General features: G+C 44.0%; 1 protein-coding gene across 1 annotated transcript in view; it reads right to left on the reverse strand.

Annotated features, from left to right (window-relative positions):
• LOC142256950 (excitatory amino acid transporter 2-like) overlaps window positions 1-9244 on the reverse strand; it is an 83669-nt gene extending 74425 nt beyond the window's left edge. Inside the window, exon 1 of the mRNA XM_075328964.1 lies at window positions 9115-9244. Coding sequence (XP_075185079.1) covers window positions 9115-9244 — 130 coding nt within the window. The remainder of the gene's footprint in view (window positions 1-9114) is intronic.
• Window positions 9245-20760: the final 11516 nt, after the last annotated feature.

A 20760-nucleotide genomic window follows, 5' to 3' on the forward strand; every position in this document is an offset into this window, starting at 1 on the left:
AATTTGCAGCAATACCTCATCAAAACCGCATCTTGTTGGCAAAAACAAGATGCAGGTCTGATTGAAGTCACTTCACCAAAGAAGAGGTCAATGAGTTCAATTAGTTCACCTAAGTTGAGTTTTACTGTAGTTACAGTTGGGGTACATTGGGGAATCTCCAGCTGTGAACACACAAACTCAGTGACATCACCACTCACAGTTTAAGCTCAGTCAGTCTCTGCCTGCAGCCACAGTGGGCAGTCATGTTATGTGTCCACGCGCTGTGACTGCAGGATGTAGCAGAGCCAGGATCTTTGTGGGACCTCGTGTTAATTACGTCAGACCTGGGTGTTGTGAGGATTTATAAACAGGTGAAAGAGGGTGGGGTTTTTAGTATTTTAGTTCAGATAAAGGATTTTTTTGCTCTTTAAATGTATTTATTTTCACTTACAGATTAGTAATGGGGGGTCTCATAGAGACCTCCCATTATGACTCTAGGGCTTAGTAACAGCTGTGAGCTGTCATTAAGCTCTTATATTACCACCGCACCAGGGCAATCGGGATGAGCCGGGTAAAGTGCCAGGATTGTTGTATCTAATGGATGCAACAATTCTGGGTGGCTGTAGGCTGCTATTTTTACGCTGGGGGGGGCAATAACCATGGGCCTCCCCAGCTTGAGATTACAAGCCCACAGCTGTCGGCTTTATTTTGGATTGGTATCAAATTTGGGGGGACCGCACGCCAGTTTTAAAAATAATTTATTTAAATAATTAAAGAAAAAAACTGCATGGGGGTCTGTCTTATTTTGCTACACAGCGAAGATAAGCACACGCCTGGGGGCTGAAGGCTGTCACCATCTGCTTTATCTGCAGTAGGTATCAATATACAGGGGACCCTATGCTAATTTTTATTTTCTTTTATCTATCTTTACACTATATTAGGGGACCCAGACAGTGTGTGTGATTCCAACTAATCACAGATGCTGTTACGTAGGTTGGGGGCGCGGTTTGACTGCAACCAATCAGAGATTTTGGGACTGCCGGTGGGCGCAGGAAACAGTGAATATGTATGTGGGTTAATGAGCGGATCTGGAACAAATGTGACAGCCTTGCATGAGACTTGGTAAGTATAACTGTGCTGCTTTTTTCCTTATTTTCTTTCTTTTGCAGCCCCCTAGCCCGTACTAACTGAAATATTTAACATTGAGCGAGTGGAGAGACTCTATTGATTCATCAAAAAAAGTCTCAAAGCTGCTACTGCACAATGGCAGCAAGGATGCTTCAGTGCCTGGGGGTATTCTGTGCCCTTGAAGAAAAGCTATGAGAGTTTAGACTTTATTCTCAAGGATGGATAAAACATGTTCAATATGTGGTTATCTGAAAGTTCTCTCTTTGCTCCTTCGGCAGGAGGCAAGAAGGATACTCAAAATACTCATGCTTTTTGTTTGAATGGGACAGCCAGGATAGGGCTCATCACTGGAGCCATAAAAGTTGGCCAACGAGAACATCTATGCAACCTGGACTCAAGACCATAGTTGCAGAAAGTTTAGGTTAAAGTTCTCCTACCACCCCTCCAAATTAAGCTTGGACTGATGAAGCCGTTTGTGAAAGCTCAACCGAAAGGAGAGCCTTCTAAGAACCTGTGTACCAAGTTTCAGGGACTGTCTAAAACAAAACTGAAAGAAGACATTTTTGTGGATTCGGATATTCAGAAACTCAGGAAGGATAACGTGTATGAAACAAAAATGAAAGCTTTGGGATTCTTTTAAAGAAGTTGTGAAAAAATTTCTAGGTTACAACAAAGATCCAAAATTAAGTCCATCGTGGAGAACAGTCTGAAACGTTTCGAAGCCTTGGGTCATCTGGGGAATTTGAAGTTACATTTTTTTACATTTCCATTTGAACGACTTTCCGTAAAACCTTGGTGCTGTTAGGGAAGGGCAAGGAGAAATATTCAAGATATCAAGAAGATGGAACGACGATACCAAGGTAGATGGAATGTGATCACGATGGAGGAAGACTTTCCTGAAAACCTTGGTGCTGTTATCAAAGAGTAAGGAGAAAGATTCAGGATATCAAGAAGATGGAACGACGATACCAAGGTAGATGGAACGTGAACATGATGGGGGAAGACTTTCCTGAAAACCTTGGTGCTGTTATCGAAGAGTAAGGGGAAAGATTCAGGATATCAAGAAGATGGAACGACGATACCAAGGTAGATGGAACGTGAACATGATTGGGGGAAGACTTTCCTGAAAACCTTGGTGCTGTTATCGAAGAGTAAGGAGAAAGATTCAGGATATCAAGAAGATGGAACGACGATACCAAGGTAGATGGAACGTGAACATGATGAGGGGAGACTTTCCTCAAAACCTTGGTGCTGTCAGCGAAGAGTAAGGAGAAAGATTCAGGATATCAAGAAGATGGAACGACGATACCAAGGTAGATGGAACGTGAATATGATGGGGGAAGACTTTCCTGAAAACCTTGGTGCTGTTATCGAAGAGTAAGGAGAAAGATTCAGGATATCAAGAAGATGGAACGACGATACCAAGGTAGATGGAACGTGAACATGATGGGGGAAGACTTTCCTGAAAACCTTGGTGCTGTTATCGAAGAGTAAGGAGAAAGATTCAGGATATCAAGAAGATGGAACGACGATACCAAGGTAGATGGAACGTGAACATGATGGGGGGAAGACTTTCCTGAAAACCTTGGTGCTGTTATCGAAGAGTAAGGGGAAAGATTCAGGATATCAAGAAGATGGAACGACGATACCAAGGTAGATGGAACGTGAACATGATGGGTTGAAGACTTTCCTGAAAACCTTGGTGCTGTTAGCGAAGAGCAAGGAGAAAGATTTCATCAGGATATCAAGGAGATGGAACAAGAATACCAAGGTAGATAGAATGTGACCATGATGGGGGACGACTGAGGGATGCTTCTCAGAAAAATTCCGCAGGACAAGAGAAAAGGGATCAAGAGAAGCTTTGAAGAGAAACAGAAAATAATTATCCGATTTATTACCGCCAATCAGCTCGTGTAAACGATCCTTTACTGCAAAGTTATAAACAACCTGCTGACTTGCTGAACACTGCAGAATTACTTTGCAATTTCTGATACACTGAATACTTTAACAGCAACATGTAATCTCTTATATAGCTTTACCATCATTATCGTGTAATAAAAGCTAATTGCCCCTCATCTGCTAATCTCTGGACATATCGGCAAAGCACCCTAAAGATGGATTCTAGTTATAAAAGAGTGGTGAAATGAAAGAAGACCAACTGGGAAGAATGACTATTTTTTTGTTCAGGGGGTGACTGTGTAGAACTATCACAATTAAAAGACACTGTGAGTGGCAGTATTATGTTTAACCCCTTAACAACCGCGGACGGTATTATTACGTCCTAGCGGTAATAGTAGTAGTCCAGGCGGGCTGCTGCAAGCAGCCTGCGGCGATCAGCGCACATGTCAGCTGATTTGTACAGCTGACATGTGTGTCTGCCAGGCACGACTGGAATCGCGTTCCGCCCGTACCTCTTAACCCCTTAAATGGCACTGTCAATATGTGACAACGCCATTATAATCGCGATTGCGCTAAAACTTTACTTACAGCCCGACACCGGAAGTCACGTGACATGATCAGTGGATCCCGATCTGAGCGGTGCTGCTCTGATCGTGAGAAAGGAACAAGCGATCAGACTGCTGATCCTTATTGCCCCCTAGGGGGACTATTAAAATAAAAAAAAATTAAAAAAAAGTTTTAAAAAAATAAATAAACCTAAAGGTTCAAATCACCCCCCTTTCGCCCCATTGAAAATTAAAGGGTTAAAAAAATTAAAAAATATACACACATTTGGTATCACTGCATTCAGAAATGCCCGCTCTGTCAAAATATAAAATCAAGTAATCTGATCGGTAAACGACGTAGTGGAAAAAAACTCCAAATGCCAAAATTACGTTTTTTGGTCGTCGCAAATTTAGGGCAAAATTCAATAACAGGCAATCAAAAACATAGCATCTGCGCAAAAATGGTACAATTAAAAATGTCAGCCAAGACGCAAGAAGTAAGCCATCACTAAGCCCCAGATCCTGAAAAATGAGAACGCCACAGGTCGCAGAAAATGGCGCAAAAAATATGCCACTTTATTTGGACAAACCTCTGATTTTTTTTAATCCCATTAGATAAAAGTAAACTTATACATGTTTGGTGTCTACGAATTCGCACCAACCTGAGGCATCATGCCCACACATCAGTTTTACCATACAGGGAACACAGGGAATAAAATATCTCAAAAACAAATGTGCAATTGCACTATTTTTTGCTATTTTTCTGCACTTTAAATTTTTTTGCCGCTTCCCAGTACACTATATGGTAAACCTCCATGATTTCAGTTAAAAGAACAACTCATTTTGCAAAAACTGAGCCCTCACATGCCTATATTGACAGAAAAGTACAAAAGTTACGGCTCTCAGAAGAACGGTGGCGAAAAAACAAATAGGAACAGCAAAATCGGCCAGTCGTGAAGGGTTTAAGGATCTGTTGCTAAAGTGAAGAGTCAAAAAAAGTCAGTAGAAATGGGTGTGCTCTGTAAGGCCTGCGACACACATCCGTGCTGCCGGTACGTGTTTGGTACATTTTTGCACGTACTGGCAGCACGGAGACACGTAGACCAATGTTAACCTATGATGGAAGGCACACACACATAAAACCACATGGAACGTGTGTCCGTGTGGTTAGTACGTGTGTGCGTTTTTCCACACGGTCGACATGTCCGTTTTTCGCCGGCAACACACAGGCACGGATCCACTAAAGTCAATGGGTCCATGCCTGCACGGACGGCACACGTAGCATGTCAGTGTGCTACACGTACCGTCTGTGTGCGTTTTTAAATGAGCGATGTCGGTCAATCTATTATTAATTATATTGTCAGTCATTTAACCCTTTTTTATGTGGTTGTCAGTCAATATCCCTTTGTCTGTCGGTCTGTATCTCCCCCTGTCTCATACTTACCGATCCCCGATCACCAGTGCAGCAAATAACAGCTGTCCAAAAGATACGGGGGCTTTAAATATTTTGAAAATGCCGGCCGCTCATTAATCAATCTACTATTCCCTGCTTCCCCTGCCCACAGGCGCCTATGATTGGTTGCATTGAGACACGCCCACACGCTGAGTGACAGCTGTCTCACTGCAACCAATCACAGCCGCCGGTGGCCGTGTCTATATTGTGCATTAAATTAAATAAATAAATAATTTAAAAAACGGCGTGCGGTCCCCCCCATTTTTAATGCCAGCCATGGTAAAGTCACACAGCTGGAGACTATATCCCCTCAGGATGGGGAGCCCCACGTTATGGGGAGCCCACCACCCTAACAATATCAGCCAGCAGCCGCCCAGAATTGCCGCATCCATTAGATGCGACAGTCCCGGGACTCTACCTGACTCTTCCCAAATTGCCCTGGTGCAGTGGCAATTGGGGTAATAAGGAGTTAATGGCAGCAGCCCATAGCTGCCACTAAGTCCTAGGTTAATCATGGCAGCCGTGTCCCTGAGATAACTTCCATGATTAACCTGTTATTAAAATTAAATAAACACACAAAAACAAATACACCTTTATTTATAATAATAAACACACACATTCAAAGAAACCTTTATTTAGAATAATAAACTCAAACAAACACCCTCGTTCACCAATTTAATAAAACCAAACAACCCATCCAGGTCCGCCGTAATCCATGGATGTCCCATGACGCTCTCAGCTTTGCTACATGAAGGTGACAGGAGCGGCCACACACAATGACCACTCTCTATCATCTCCAAGCAGCAACTGAAGTGAGCTGAGCGAGCACCGCTGACTTCACTCAAGTTACTTGCGGCCACCGCTGGATCCTCCAACTGTGACAGTGAGTCGCCCAAGTACCTGAAGTGAGCTGCGCGATCAGCGATGAAGTCACAGGTGAGTAGAGGTGTCGGGTGGCTGACCCCAGCTAGCCGCGGGTAACCTAAGTGACGGCAGCGATAATCACACCGCTAACTTCAGTCACTCTGGGGTTTATCGGTCACCAGTGAGTCACAGACAGAGCCGCGGTATGACAATGAAGTCGGGTAAGGTTCACCCGAGTTCATTCTCATGGCTCGTCTCTGTCTGTGTCAGCTGTCAGCGGGTATGTAGCAACGACATTTTACAACACACACAGATCAACACATACGGACACCACACGGACATTACACGTACGTATACAAGGACATTCCACACGCATACACGGCAAGCATACGCCATCACACGGATGTCACATGTACTGGAGAAATGCCCATAAGAACAGAACACGGACCCGAAAAACGGAAAGTGAAACACGTACGTTTTTTATGCCGAAGTGTGTTTTAGGCCTAAAAAGGAGAATGGTATATGTCTCCAGTATTTTCTGTGTTGCATGGTACACACCACCATAACAGTATCATCATAATGAATAAATAATGGTGTGACTAATGATAATAAAATAATCATACTGGAATCTGTCAAGCGGTTTATAAATTTCTGCACCCAAATTAAAACAGAATCATTTAATAAATATTTTTATGAAAATAATTTAATGTAAGATTTTTCTCCAATAATATAGTCATGTGTATAGCCGTGGTGGTTGCAGAGATAGCAGCAACTTACAAGCCTTTAGCACAAATGTAGCACTGGGGTCCAGAATTTAAGTAACCATTGGCTTAATTTTTATTTAATAAATCAGTAGTATTCATGATAATGTACAACTTTTTAATATATTTTATTAAAGAAATTTACTTTTTTTTCTCCTCTAATATTGATGTTTCACTCTAGATTCTTAGATAAAATCTGAAAATACAGACTTTAACATTACTGAGATAGGATTTAACTGTTTGTGTTTTTAAAAATATATGGCAATAGGGAAAAGAGAAAAGGGTTTTTTTTCTGCTGCAATTTCTTCTGAAATTACAGCTCAGTTACAAACATTCTGCTGCAAGTTCTCCTGAAATGACAGCTCTACTACAAATATTCTGCTGCAAGTTCTCCTGAAATAACAGTTCTACTACAAATATTCTGCTGCAAGTTCTCCTGAAATAACAGTTCTGCTACAAATATTCTGCTGCAAGTTCTCCTGAAATGACAGCTCTACTACAAATATTCTGCTGCAAGTTCTCCTGAAATAACAGTTCTACTACAAATATTCTGCTGCAAGTTCTCCTGAAATAACAGTTCTGCTACAAATATTCTGCTGCAAGTTCTCCTGAATTAACAGTTCTGCTACAAACATTCTGCTGCAAGGTGTCCTGAAAGGACAGTTCTGCTACAAACATTATGCTGCAAGTGTAAGGGGTAGTCGGACCCCCGAACCGGGAAAGAGAATCCCCCCCTGAAGACGCCACAGGAGTATGGTGGCACATTGTACAATGTTGTGTGTTATGTACGGTTCTTCCCCCCCCCCTAGGTGCCAGTGTAGTGAGTGGTTCCCCTGGTAACAGTGACAGGGAAGGAAGGGGCAGGGCAGCCTAGGAGGGAAGAGAACGGGGGTTGGGCTCTGAATGCAGGGCAGTGTGCTGGAGATGTAACATGGGAGAGAGCTGAGGAGAAGTGCCGGGGCAGAGTGCAGGAGTGGGTGCTGTGGCAGTGGAGCGGAGACGTTGGAGCTAATCCGGAGCCTGTAGTGAGTACTGGAGCCGTCCCCTAGTTCAATACAAATCCTTGGGAAAGGGCTGGACTAAAATCGGGATAGGAGTACCACTGCTAGGGGGATAACAATTGGCCCCTGCAGGCAAAGGAAAGTGCCCATAGAGAAAAAGGAAACCGTTTTCGTAGAAAAGGACTTGTAACGTACTAAAGTAAGCCTGCTGCAAACAGAAAGATGGAAGCTTTGTTTAATAAAACGGTGTTTGGTTTATCCGCTACCTGCAATTGTCTCTTTCCTGAAAGTGAAGAAGGAGCTGTAGAGCACAGAAAGAACGCTGTCATGAATGGGCCCCATGCATTCACACTCTGCCCCAACAACACACCTGTCTTGCAAGTGACGGCCGGGCCGGGGTTCAGCCTGCGGCCCACAAGGTGAGGGGACTCGACTACACCCCCTGAGGCGCCCCCTGCCCCCGTTACACAAGTTCTCCTGAAATGATAGTTCTGCTGCAAGTTCTCCTGAAATGTCAGCTCTGTTACAAACATTTTGCTGCAAGTTCTCCTCAAATGACAGCTCTGCTACAAACATTCTGCTGCAAAGTCTTATGAAATGACAGTTCTGCTGCAAGTTTTCCTAAAATGACAACTCTGTTACAAACATTGTGCTGCAAGTTGTCCTGAAATGATAGTTCTGCTACAAACATTATGCTGCAAGTTCTCCTGAAATGATGGTTCTGCTGCAAGATTTCCTGAAATGACAGTTCTGCTACAAACATTATGCTGCAAGTTCTCCTGAAATGATAGTTCTGCTGCAAATTTTCCTGAAATGACAACTCTGCTACAAACATTCTACTGCAAGGTCTCATGAAAGGACAGTTCTGCTACAAACATTATGCTGCAAGCTCTCCTGAAATTATAGTTCTGCTGCAAGGTCTCCAAAAATGACAGTTCTGCTACAAACATTATGCTGCAAGTTCTCTTGAAATGATAGTTCTGCTGCATGTTCTCCTGAAATGTCAGCTCTGTTACAAACATTTTGCTGCAAGTTCTCCTCAAATGACAGCTCTGCTACAAACATTCTGACGGAAGCTATTCTGAAATGACAGTTCTGCTACAAACATTCTGCTGCAAGTTCACCTGAAATGACAGCTTTGCTACAAACATTCTGCTGCATGTTCTCTTGAAATGATAGTTCTGCTGCAAGTTCTCCTCAAATGACAGTTCTGCTACAAACATTCTGCTGCAAGTTCTCCTCAAATGACAGCTCTGCTACAAACATTCTGCTGCAAGTTCACCTGAAATGACAGTTCTGCTACAAACATTCTACTGCAGGCTCAATTACTGAAATTAGCCTCAGCTGCAATAACACAAGCAGCCTCTGGGTAGAAGTGGTACTATCCCTGTGGATAAGGCAAGTTAGTTTTCTCTTACATTAGTCACTAGACAATACATACATGTCCATGGGGTTTGGAAACACAAATATCCTAATTTTCTTACCAGCTATTGTTAAGATCAGGAGGAGATTGCGTCTTAGCCAGCTACAGTATTTTGTCCAGCATCGTTTGGGAAAGTCTTCCAGACTCATATGATGTCCATCAGAGATGGGAACTTCAATGTGATTCGTCATCCTAGGTTATGGAGCCGGTGGCAATAGCCAGGGTACAACCTAAAAAGAGGAGCGGTGATGGATTTAATGCATTGTTGTAATAAGTGAATATCAACAATATACATTACAAGGATGTATGAGAAATAAGAAACGTATTCTCACTATATAATGATACAGGAGAGCTGTGTGGCTTCTAATACACCAGCAATCCCAAAGATCCATGCATCATCACAAAGGATGGTTTACGTGAATCTACATCATCATTTCTATCACAATTATTAGTATTCATGTATTAAAAACATTGGCCATATTACATTAATTCTAACATTTATCCAACTCAGGTTTTTGTCATTCTTTACTGTTTTTCTGTGCAAAATACGGCTGATGTTCAAGGGTTAATCTATTCAGTGCCCCTCTAGTGCCCTCCTGTTCAGCGTCCGATTGATGTCCCTTTGACGTTTATTGACCTATTTACACCCATCTGTCACAGAAAGGCGCTGAACTGGCAACAATTGACAATTGTCCAAGAGGGGGTTTTAAAAAGAAGGGCTGTTTCGGTGCAGTTCTCTGCCAGGAGGTGTAAATTTGGTGCTGAAATCTGGTGCAGACATTTCAGCACCAAAGTTGCACCTCCTGGCAGAAAACGTCACCGAAACGGTGTCAAGACTGTTTTTGGCCAAGAAATACAGATTTGGTGCTGAAATTTTTACACCATATTCCTGCACCCGATCTACACCTCCAGGCAAAAATCGCATCACTATAACATCAAAACCGCAGGGTGTTTTGATGTGTTTTTTTTTTCCGGAGACATATATACCAGCATGGGGCTTAGGCTGGGAGACATGTATACTACGATGGGGCCCAGGCTGGGAGACACATATATAAAAGGATAGGCCCAGGCTGGGGTACATATATACCAGAGTAGGACCCAGGCTGGGGTACATATATAACAGGATGGGGACATATATACCAGGATGGGGCCAAGGCTGGGGTACATGTATAACAGAATGGGGACATACATACCAGGATGGGGCCCAGGCTGGGGTACATATATACAAGGATGGGGCCCAGGCTGGGAAACATATATACTAGGATTGTGGTCAGGCTGGAAGACATATATACCAGGATGGGGCCCAGACTGAGGGACATATATACCAGGATGATGAGCAGGCTGGAAGAAATATATACTAGGATAGGGCCCACGCTGGGGGACATAAATACCAGGATGGGGCCAAGGCTGGGGTACATGTAGAACAGAATGGGGACATAAATACCAGGATGGGGCCCAGGCTGGGGGACATATATACCAGGATGATGAGCAGGCTGGAAGACATATATACCAGGATAGGGCCCAGGCTGGGGGACATAAATACCAGGATGGGGCACTGGCTGGGAGGCATATATACCAAGATGGGGCGCAAGCTGGGAGGCATATATACCAAGATGGGGCCCAAGCTGGGAGACATATATACCAGAATGTGACCATAAAGTGGTAATATCTGTGTCATCTGCTGAGGTTCCCCTATACCCACGATTAGGCTGCGCCACTGTTGTTATCATGGGCACCTGGTTAGGGTCCCACTCAGATATTTCAACCCCCCTAAGCTAAACCCCTAGCTTTGCCTCTGATTCCTACTGCTTCTACTACGGAGCTCCTGACCAAGGTGCAAGTAAACCAAGGGTCACAGAGAACCCTCTTGGGGAAACAATAAAAATAAGTTACAAACATTTTTCACATAAGCCACAATACTTATGACGTTTTCACATCCCTATGGCATAAATCTGTGAACCGCAATTCTCTAACATCAGATGATGACAATTCATTTCATGGAAAACTTTTATTTATTTGGCCTTAAAAACAGAATAATGCAAGTCATCACCGGTTGATATTAAATGTCAATGGATAGTGTTTTAAAGGCTAAAAACAAAACAGCTGCAGTTTTGATGACACTGACCTAAAAAAAATAACTTTTTTAATTATTTTTTTAGGTAAGTTTTTGGTGGAATTTTAGCCTGCTCTCACATGAAAGATGAATATCGTGTGCGGGCTGAGAAAATCTTACAATTTTGAATTTACACAAAGGAATTGTATAAAGACATCTAAATGTCATGGAGTTTTTCCAATCCTAAGTACAGCTGGGAATTAGGGCGTGAAGCTGAAAAAAGATTATATTTTACTTTGAAATTCTAACATTTTTGAAAAACAGTGATATTTTTCAGCATCCGCATATGATATATCCATAAAGACCCCAAGACTCCTGGCAACCAATGCAATAAAGGCTAATATATAAGATACCCTACAAGAGAACACAGGTTTTTAAAATCCAAACTTTGAAATAATTTTGAAAAATGGCATTAGTTCCTATTCTTAGTATTTTTTTTTACAAGACCTACACACATTTGGAGACTTAAAGGGAATCTGTCACCAGGTTTTTGATACAGTCATATGAAAAAGTTTGGGCACCCCTATTAATGTTAACCTTTTTTCTTTATAACAATTTGGGGTTTTACAACAGCTATTTCAGTTTCATATATCTAATAACTGATGGACTGAGTAATATTTTTGGATTGAAATGAGGTTTATTGCACTAACAGAAAATGTGGTATCCGCATTTAAACAAAATTTGACCAGTGCAAAAGTATGGGCACCTCAACATAAAAGTGACATTAATATTTTGTAGATCCTCCTTATGCACAAATAACAGCCTCTAGTCGCTTCCTGTAGCTTTTAATGAGTTCCTGGATCCTGGATGAAGGTATATTTGACCATTCCTGTTGACAAAACAATTCCAGCTCAGTTAAGTTTGATGGTCGCCGAGCATGGACAGCCGCTTCACATCATCCCACAGATGTTCAATGATATTCAGGTCTGGGGACTGGGCCATTCCAGAACATTGTAATTGTTCCTCTGCATGAATGCCTGAGTAGATTTGGAGCGGTGTTTTGGATCACTGTCTTGCTGAAATATCCATCCCCTGCGTAACTTCAACTTCGTCACTGATTCTTGCACATTATTGTCAAGAATCTGCTGATACTGAGTTGAATCCATGCGACCTTCAACTTTAACAAGATTCCCGGTGCCGGCATTGGCAACACAGCCCCAAAGCATGATGGAACCTCCACCAAATTTTACTGTGGGTAGCAAGTGCTTTTCTTGGAATGCCGTGTTTTTTTCCCTCCATGCATAACACCTTTTTGTATGACCAAACAACTCAATCTTTGTTTCATCAGTCCACAGGACCTTCTTCCAAAATGTAACTGGCTTGTCCAAATGTGCTTTTGCATACCTCAGGCGACTCTGTTTGTGGCGTGCTTGCAGAAACGGCTTCTTTCGCATCACTCTCCCATACAGCTTCTCCTTGTACAATGTGCGCTGTATTGTTGACCGATGCACATGACACCATCTGCAGCAAGATGATGCTGCAGGTCTTTGGAGGTGGTCTGTGGATTGTCCTTGACTGTTCTCACCATTCTTCTTCTCTGCCTTTCTGATATTTTTCTTGGTCTGCCACTTCTGGGCTTAACAAGAACTGTACCTGTGTTCTTCTATTTCCTTACTATGTTCCTCACAGTGGAAATTGACAGTTTAAATCTCTGAGACAACTTTTTTTATCCTTCCCCTGAACAACTATGGTGAATAATCTTTGTTTTCAGATTATTTGAGAGTTGTTTTGAGGAGCCCATGATGCCACTCTTCATAGGAGATTCAAATAGGAGAACAACTTGCAAGTGGCCACCTTAAATACCTTTTCTCATGATTGGATACACCTGCCTATGAAGTTCAAAGCTCAATGAAGTTACAAAACCAATTTAGTGCTTTAGTAAGTCAGTAAAAAGTAGTTAGGAGTGTTCAAATTAAGAAATTGATAAGGGTGCCCATACTTTTGCACAGGTCAAATTTTGTTTAAATGCGGATTGAAATATTACTCAGTCCATCAGTTATTAGATTTATGAAACTGAAAAAGCTGTTGCAAAAACCCAAATTGTTATAAAGAAAAAAGGTTAACATTAATAGGGGTGCCCAAACTTTTTCATATGACTGTACCTCTGTCATGATCCAGGCTGGTATCTGCTTTGGCAGTGTTCCAGCCCCGGCCTGATCATGTAAATAATTAAATTCCCTCTGCCTCGTTCCTGTTTCCAGGACACTATATCTGGCCACTCCTCCCTTTGTGCCTTGCCAGTTATATTCTATGCTTTTGGTGTGTGTAGCTGGCTCTGGTGAGTTCCTGATCAGTTCTACCCCATTCCTCTGATCCCCTACCTGTGTCTGTTTACCTCCTCCCAGCCCGTCCCTCCTATCTTAACATCTTGTCTTGTGTACATGGACTTCCTGGTATCGTCTTACAGTCTGGCCTCGACCTGATTCTGTCTCTCCCCTCTGACACCTCCGTTACTGACAGGCTCTTGACCCCATTCCTCATTTCTGACTACCTGTTTGATTGCTCCTCTGTACTTTGTTTGACCTTTAGCATCTGTCCCAGCTTGTCTGATTATTCTATTGCCACCTTGTGGTGATTTCACTGTACTACTCCTGGGCAGGTTTTCTTTGCTCTTTCTCCACTCTGCTGCCATCTAGCGGAGTTTGTATTGCACTTCCTCAGAACACCCAATAGTACAGCGTGACAACCTCATCTCAGAGCAGCATGATGTAGCCAAAGAGGTCCTGAGTTCAATGATGTATCACTTAGATTAGTAGCTGCAGCTGTTCTGACATAGTGAAAAACTTGAGATTTTGCATGTAGCAGATCTCTGAGAGCTGCCCCCGCCTACTCCAAGCTTTTCAGTGCACATTTCCATAGACAGAAGTTCCTAATCACAGAGGAGGCAGAGTCAGTCTATGGCTATGTGGACACGCTGCGTTTTTTTTGACGCTGCGTTTTTGTGCGCTTTTGGCCGCTAAAAACGCACAAAAACGTAGCCACGGCAAAAAAACGCGGCAAAAAACGCATGCGTTTTTACCGCGATTTGATGCGTTTTTGGCTGCGTTTTGCTGCGTTTTTGATCTCTGCGTTTTTCCAATGCATTGCATAGGGGGGGAACGCAGAAAAACACAGGAAACAATTGACATGTCAATTTTTTTTTAAGCTCAAAAACGTAGCTTAAAAAAAAGTTGTGTGCAGACTGTAAAAATGAAAACTCTTAAGGGTGCTTTACACCAGGCAATCTATTGTGCGATAGATCGTCGGGGTCACGGTTTTTGTGACGCACATCCGGCATCGCTGGCGATGCCGGCCTGTGTGACACCTCCTAGCGACGCAGTATCGCTCACAAATCGTGAGTCGGGTACTGCTCGCTAGGTTCCATAATATCGTTTGGTTTAGTTGACCATCGTTTCCGTGGTAGCACACGCCGCTCCGTGTGACACCACGGGAACGATGAGCAGCTCACCTGCCTCCCGCGGCCGCCGCCGGCTCTATGTGGAAGGAAGGAGGTGGGCGGGATGTTTACGTCCCGCTCATCTCCGCCCCTCCGCTTCTATTGGCCGGCGGCCGTGTGACGTCGCTGTGACGCCGAACGTCCCTCCCACTCCAGGAAGTGGACGTTCGCCGCCCACAGCGAGGTCGCACGAGAGGTAAGTATGTGTGACGGGGGTAACTAACTTTGTGCGACACGGGCAGCGATTTGCCCGTGACTCAAAAAGGCCGGGGGCGGGTACGATCGATTGTGAAATCGCACAATCAGTCGTACTGTGTAAAGCAGCCTTTAGACTTTGCTGGGGAAGCAATGTCATGCAGTTTTGAGGCCAAAAACGTACCCGAAAAACGCGCAAAAACGTCGCGAAAAACGCACTGTGTGAACCCTATAACTCACCCACTGCTGAGACCCACTAATGATAAAGATAAGAGGCTTAAGCTAACATTGAAGGTAAGCAAAAAAAAGACTGTGAGATAGCAGACACAGGGCTGATGTCTCTGTTTTAACACTTGCAGCATGCTGTCTTTAGGTTACATTGCAGAAATCTGCTGATAGAGTGCCTTTAAAGGGTGACCATTGAAAATGTAAAGTAAAGACTAGAGATGAGTGAACCCGTGGATGTTTGGTTTAGTGGGTGCAGGTGAACCGACCCTCCACTGTTTCGGACTTGACCTGAACCCCAATGGATGTCACTGATTGTCAGTTTGGGTCTCCGCCCACATGCAGCCAGCCATAAACAGAGCACTTCCGGGGGCGGGTGGGCAGGGTTTTTTTGTTTTTCTTTATGTCTCTATATCCAATCACGCTGTTGTTATCCCCAGTGTGAGCCATTCAAATACTGTAAGTGGATTGCAGTGGCTGAACACCAAGTGTACCCGAGCACCGCGATGCTTGCGCAATTGGTTCGCATATGTAAAGCACCTGAACTCTGAACATGAACTCTGGGTTTTTTGTAAAGTCAGTGTTCAGCCCAAAAATCGAACATCAGGTTCACTTACCTCTAGCAAACACTAGTGACGGGTGAACCAAAACTGTAAAGTTTGGGGTCCGTACCGGATGCTTAGTGCATTTCTGGGAAGTCTGTTTTACTGTTCGGGTTTGGTCCCGAGTAAAAAAATGTAAGAAAAATGGGGATTAAAGCAGGACAATTATACTTACCGAGTTTCTATGAGGGTCTCTCACTGCTTCCGGGTGGGCTCACTAACCCTGTTGAATATTCACTGCTTCCCCCGCCCACCTTCTGTGACAGCTTATGTGATCGGTTATAGTCAGACTGTCGGCGACTGTGATTGGTTGCTCTCACACTTGCTGTCTGGGTCCCAAAGTGGAGTGTAAAAATGAATAAGCAAATAATTGGAAAAAAATAAGCAGGGTCCCAGCACCCAGTACAGATAAAGCAGACAGCTGGAGGCTACAGCCCCTAGCCGTGCGCTTTATCTTGGCTGTGTATCAAAATATGAGGGACCCCATGCGGCTTTTTAAAAAATTTTAGAAATAATTTAAAAACGGTGTACAGTCCCCTAATATTGATACCCAGCCAAGATAAAGCAGACAGCTGAGGGCTGGTATACTCAGGCTGGGGAGGCCCATGGTTATGTTACCCATTTTGCTTCATTTTGCACCCCCTAGCTCTTACTAACACCATTTTATAACACTTAAGTTCAGGTCCCTTAGACTTATATGGGGTTCGGCATCTGGGGTCAAGTTCGGGTCAAGTTTGGTCCCGAACCAGATTTTTGTTTTCAAGTCCGGCCGGACACGCCAAACTCAATCATCTTGCCCATCTCTAGTAAAGACGTTTTTCACAAAAAGTAGACAATGGCTAATAACAATTATCGTGGTAATACACCTGGGAAAATATACATTAGTTAAGAGGCACAACAAAGAGGTGTTATGGGATGTGAAATGAGAAAACAGAGCCTGCTATGCTGGCCCTCAGACTTGAGACCTGTGCTGTCCCTTATCTCAGAGGTAGGCTTGATCGTAGCCAGGTCTGAGCTCTCAGCATGACCCTGAGTCCTATCCGAGCCCTGATCTTACGCCCCCTCTCTACCAGCCTTGGGATGGGATGGAAACACAGTAAGAAAACCTCATGGAGACAACACCGTCAAGGGAGAACGAAAACTCATACACACTGCACTCAAACACAAAGGAGAGACTATACGTGTACAGGGAAATAAAAAAAAGGAAGGAAGGAAACGCATGACAGGGAAACTTTCAGACCACTCAAAATACCAACTGAAGGTCACCATGAACTGAGTCACCACTAAGACCGTAAGCGCAGGAGCTATGCTGAAGCTGTAATCGGCACTGAGTAGCAAGGTCCAGAATCTTATATACTGTAGGACGAAGATGGCTGTGATTGGTAATTACCAACCTGAGCTCCTCAGGGTTCACCAGGTCAGCAGCAATTAACTCCTGCATGACTGAGGAACATAGCACATGAAGCAGCTGACACCCAGCTCTGACTGAACAACTAGAAGGCATCAGGTTGCCTATCAGGCTCTGCAGGGTGAACAAAGCCTGACACCATCGTGACACCTAATGAGTCTGGACCTGAATACCACATGACAAAAGGTGGATATTTCCCCAAAGCTTATGATGTTTGATAGAGAACTCATGTGACTAATGCTCAACCAGGTCATTCCTGTACATTACTGCTCCATCAATTATACCAGTTGTGTGACTCAAACTGAAAAGTACAGCACGTTCCTAACACATTAATAATATTTTGGAAATTACTAACTAATGGATTGAAGTTTGAAAGTGAGATTAAAAAGTATCCTAGAAAAACCAAGAAGGACATGGAAACCACTTTTTGGCTTTGTTCAACACACAAAATAACGTCCTCAAATCACCATGTGCAGTAAGTGATGTAGAAAAAGGGCTCATCACAATAGCTTGTTTTAGTAGACCACTGCTGATATCTTAAGTTAACACTGGGTCATAATTCTTAAAATATATCGGAAAGTGCCATCTATTTTCCCTTGAAATATATTTAAAACCATTTTTTAAATCTCTTTATTTTTAAAGAGGCTTCCAAACATTCCTTACGGGGGCTTTACACGCTACGATATCGTTAATGTCTTATCGTCGGGGTCACGTTGTTAGTGACGCACATCCGGCGTCATTAACGATATCGCAGCGTGTGATACTTACCAGCGACCTTAAGCGACCTCAAAAATGGTTAAAATCGTTCACCATGGAGAGGTCGTCCCAAAACCAAAAATCGGTATCGATGTGGTTCGTCGTTCCTGCAGCAGCACACATCGCTGTGTGTGACACCGCAGGAGCGAGGAACATCTCCTTACCTGCCACCGGCCGCAATGAGGAAGGAAGGAGGTGGGCGGGATGTTACGTCCCACTCATCTCCGCCCCTCAGCTTTGATTGGCCGGCCGCTTAGTGACGTCGCGGTGACGTCGCTGTGATGCCAAACGTCCCTCCCCCTTGAGGGAGGGATTGTTCGGCAGTTACAGCGACGACGCCAACCAGGTAAGTGCGTGTGACGCTGCCGTAGCGATAATGTTCGCTGCGGCAGCGATCACACGAAATCGCATGCACGACGGGGGCGGGTGCTTTTGCATACGATATCGCTAGCAATTGCTAGCAATATTGTAGCGTGTAAAGCCCGCTTTAGAATGTCTATGAGAACAACTTGACCCAATTGGCCTAATTTCCTGGTGAGCTGTCTAAGCACTGTTGTGGTCAAATAAGTGTGCCTTCTCTTTCTGGTTCCCACTTACACCCATCACATTGTGTAGCCCACCCTCAATGTATGCCATGTCATCAATAATGTTCTGCACATGGGGCTGACTTACAGTACTTATCTCATCTCTTGAGCTGGAACACCATACTGTAGCTACCACACATGGTCAGTGAGCTGATCAGTAGAGTAGCATGGATCGGGCTACAAAGGCCCTGTGCACAAAATTATTAGGAATCATAAAATAAAGAATGAAAATAGTAATAGAGTAGTACATGTCTTGGGTATCTGTCCTGGTGAAGCAGTTGGCCTCCAAATAAGGCTATTGGCCAAGATGGGCTGCATCCAAGTTCTTAAGGAACTTAGCCTATTTTTAGAGACTCTCTAGTGACTGGCAGCGTACCAAGTGATTAGCGCAAAGCTAATGTGGTGCCACTTTTCACAAAGGTTCTCGACCTTGATTGGAATATTATGGACTAGCAAGCTTAACATCCATTATGGGGAAAATGTTCGAGGGGGTTTTATGGTATTATATAGGGGTGTAATAGAAAAACACATTATGACTGACAGCCAGCATGGTTTTACTAAAGACAGAAATTGACAATCTAATCTAATTAGTTTTTTATGCGGAGGTGAGTAGAATCCTGGAACGAGGGATATTGGTTTTGGACTTTGCAAAGGCATTTGATACTGTCCCACATAGATGCCCAATAGGTAAATTAAAGAGGTGGTTCACTACTTAGCTTTACTAGCCACATGAATATAATGTTCAGAAGCAAGGCTTCACTCAAATACCTTGTGTTGGCAATAGTGCTTCTGAGGGGTGATATTGCGGTCCGTTCATTCCCATCCGTGACCCCCGGGCTCCGTGACTACTGAAATCCAGCGATGTCACATCAACTTCCAGTTGACCCAACATCTCCGAGGTGGGAACCAGTCTCCGTGAGTGACTGGGCTGTGGGCAGGGTTTCCCCGCTTGTCACAGCCCAGCATCTCGCGCTCTCTCTTCTTCACTATAGAGCACCGTAAGCAGGAGCAATGCTGGGCTGTGGTGTGTGGGGAAACTCCACCCACAACCCAGTCACTCACAGAGACTGGGGGCTATCCTCAGTGATGTCAGGTCAACTGAAAGTTGACGTGACATCACCGGATCTCAGAAGTCATGGAGCCCCGGGGGTCACGCGATGGGGATAAGGGGACCGCAATAGTGCCACTCAGAGGCACTATTGCCAACACAAGATATTTGAGAGAAGTCTTGTTTCTGAACATTATATCAATGTGGCCAGTAAGGCTAAGTAGTGAACCACCCCTTTAAGGTCTATAGGTTGAAAAAGAAAGGTTTGTAATTGGATTGAAAACTAGCTCAAAGACGGCACCCAGAGTATTGTGGCTCTACTCTGAATGGTCCCTAATAATATGTGGGCATCATGTGTTCTAAAGGAAGTAAAACTAGGAGAGTCACTTGTAGAGAAGGATCTGGGTGTACTTGTAAATTAAAGACTTAATAACAGCATGCAATGTCAGTCAGCAGCTTCTAAAGCCAGGAGGAATATCTAGAAACTGTAGTTCAGTTCTGAACACTAGTTCATAGAAAGAAGGCCTTAGGGGTACTTTGCACACTACGACATCGCAAGCCGATGCTTGCGATGCCGAGCGTGATAGTCCCCGCCCCCGTCGCAGCAGAGATATCTTGTGATTGCTGCCGTAGCGAACATTATCGCTATGGCAGCTTCACATGCACTCACCTGCCGTGCGGCGTCGCTCTGGCCGGCGAACCGCCTCCTTCCTAAGAGGGCGGGACGTGCGGCGTCACAGCAATGTCACACGGCAGTCGGCCAATAGAAGCGGAGGGGCGAAGATGAGCGGGATGTAAACATCCCGCCCACCTACTTCCTTCCTCATTGCGGGCGTGAGCCGTGGTGACGCAGGTAAACTGATGTTCCTCGCTCCTGCGGCTTCTCACACAGCGATGTGTGCTGCCGCAGGAATGAGGAACAACATCGTACCGCCGCTGCAGCTACATTATAGAAATGTCGGACCCTACACCGATGATACGATTACGACGCTTTTGCGCTCGTTAATCATATCATAAAGGATTTACACACTGCGATATCGACAGCGACGCCGGATGTCCATCACTTTCGATTTGACCCCACCGACATCGCACCTGTGATATCGTAGTGTGCAAAGTGCCCCTTAGAGTTAGAAAAGGTAGAAAGCAGAGTCACAAAACTGAGAAGAGAAATAGAGGATCTTAGTTATTACGACAGACTAGAATAATTAAATTTATTTAGTCTTGAGAACAGATGAATAAGGGGGAACATGATTAACTTGTTCAAATTCATAAAAAACACATAAAGCTGTTATAAAATCTTCCCTAAATGAGAAAAGGAAGGTTCAATCTCCAGAAGATCC

Source organism: Anomaloglossus baeobatrachus, chromosome 11 (assembly GCF_048569485.1).
Source record: "Anomaloglossus baeobatrachus isolate aAnoBae1 chromosome 11, aAnoBae1.hap1, whole genome shotgun sequence".
Lineage (NCBI taxonomy): Eukaryota > Metazoa > Chordata > Amphibia > Anura > Aromobatidae > Anomaloglossus > Anomaloglossus baeobatrachus.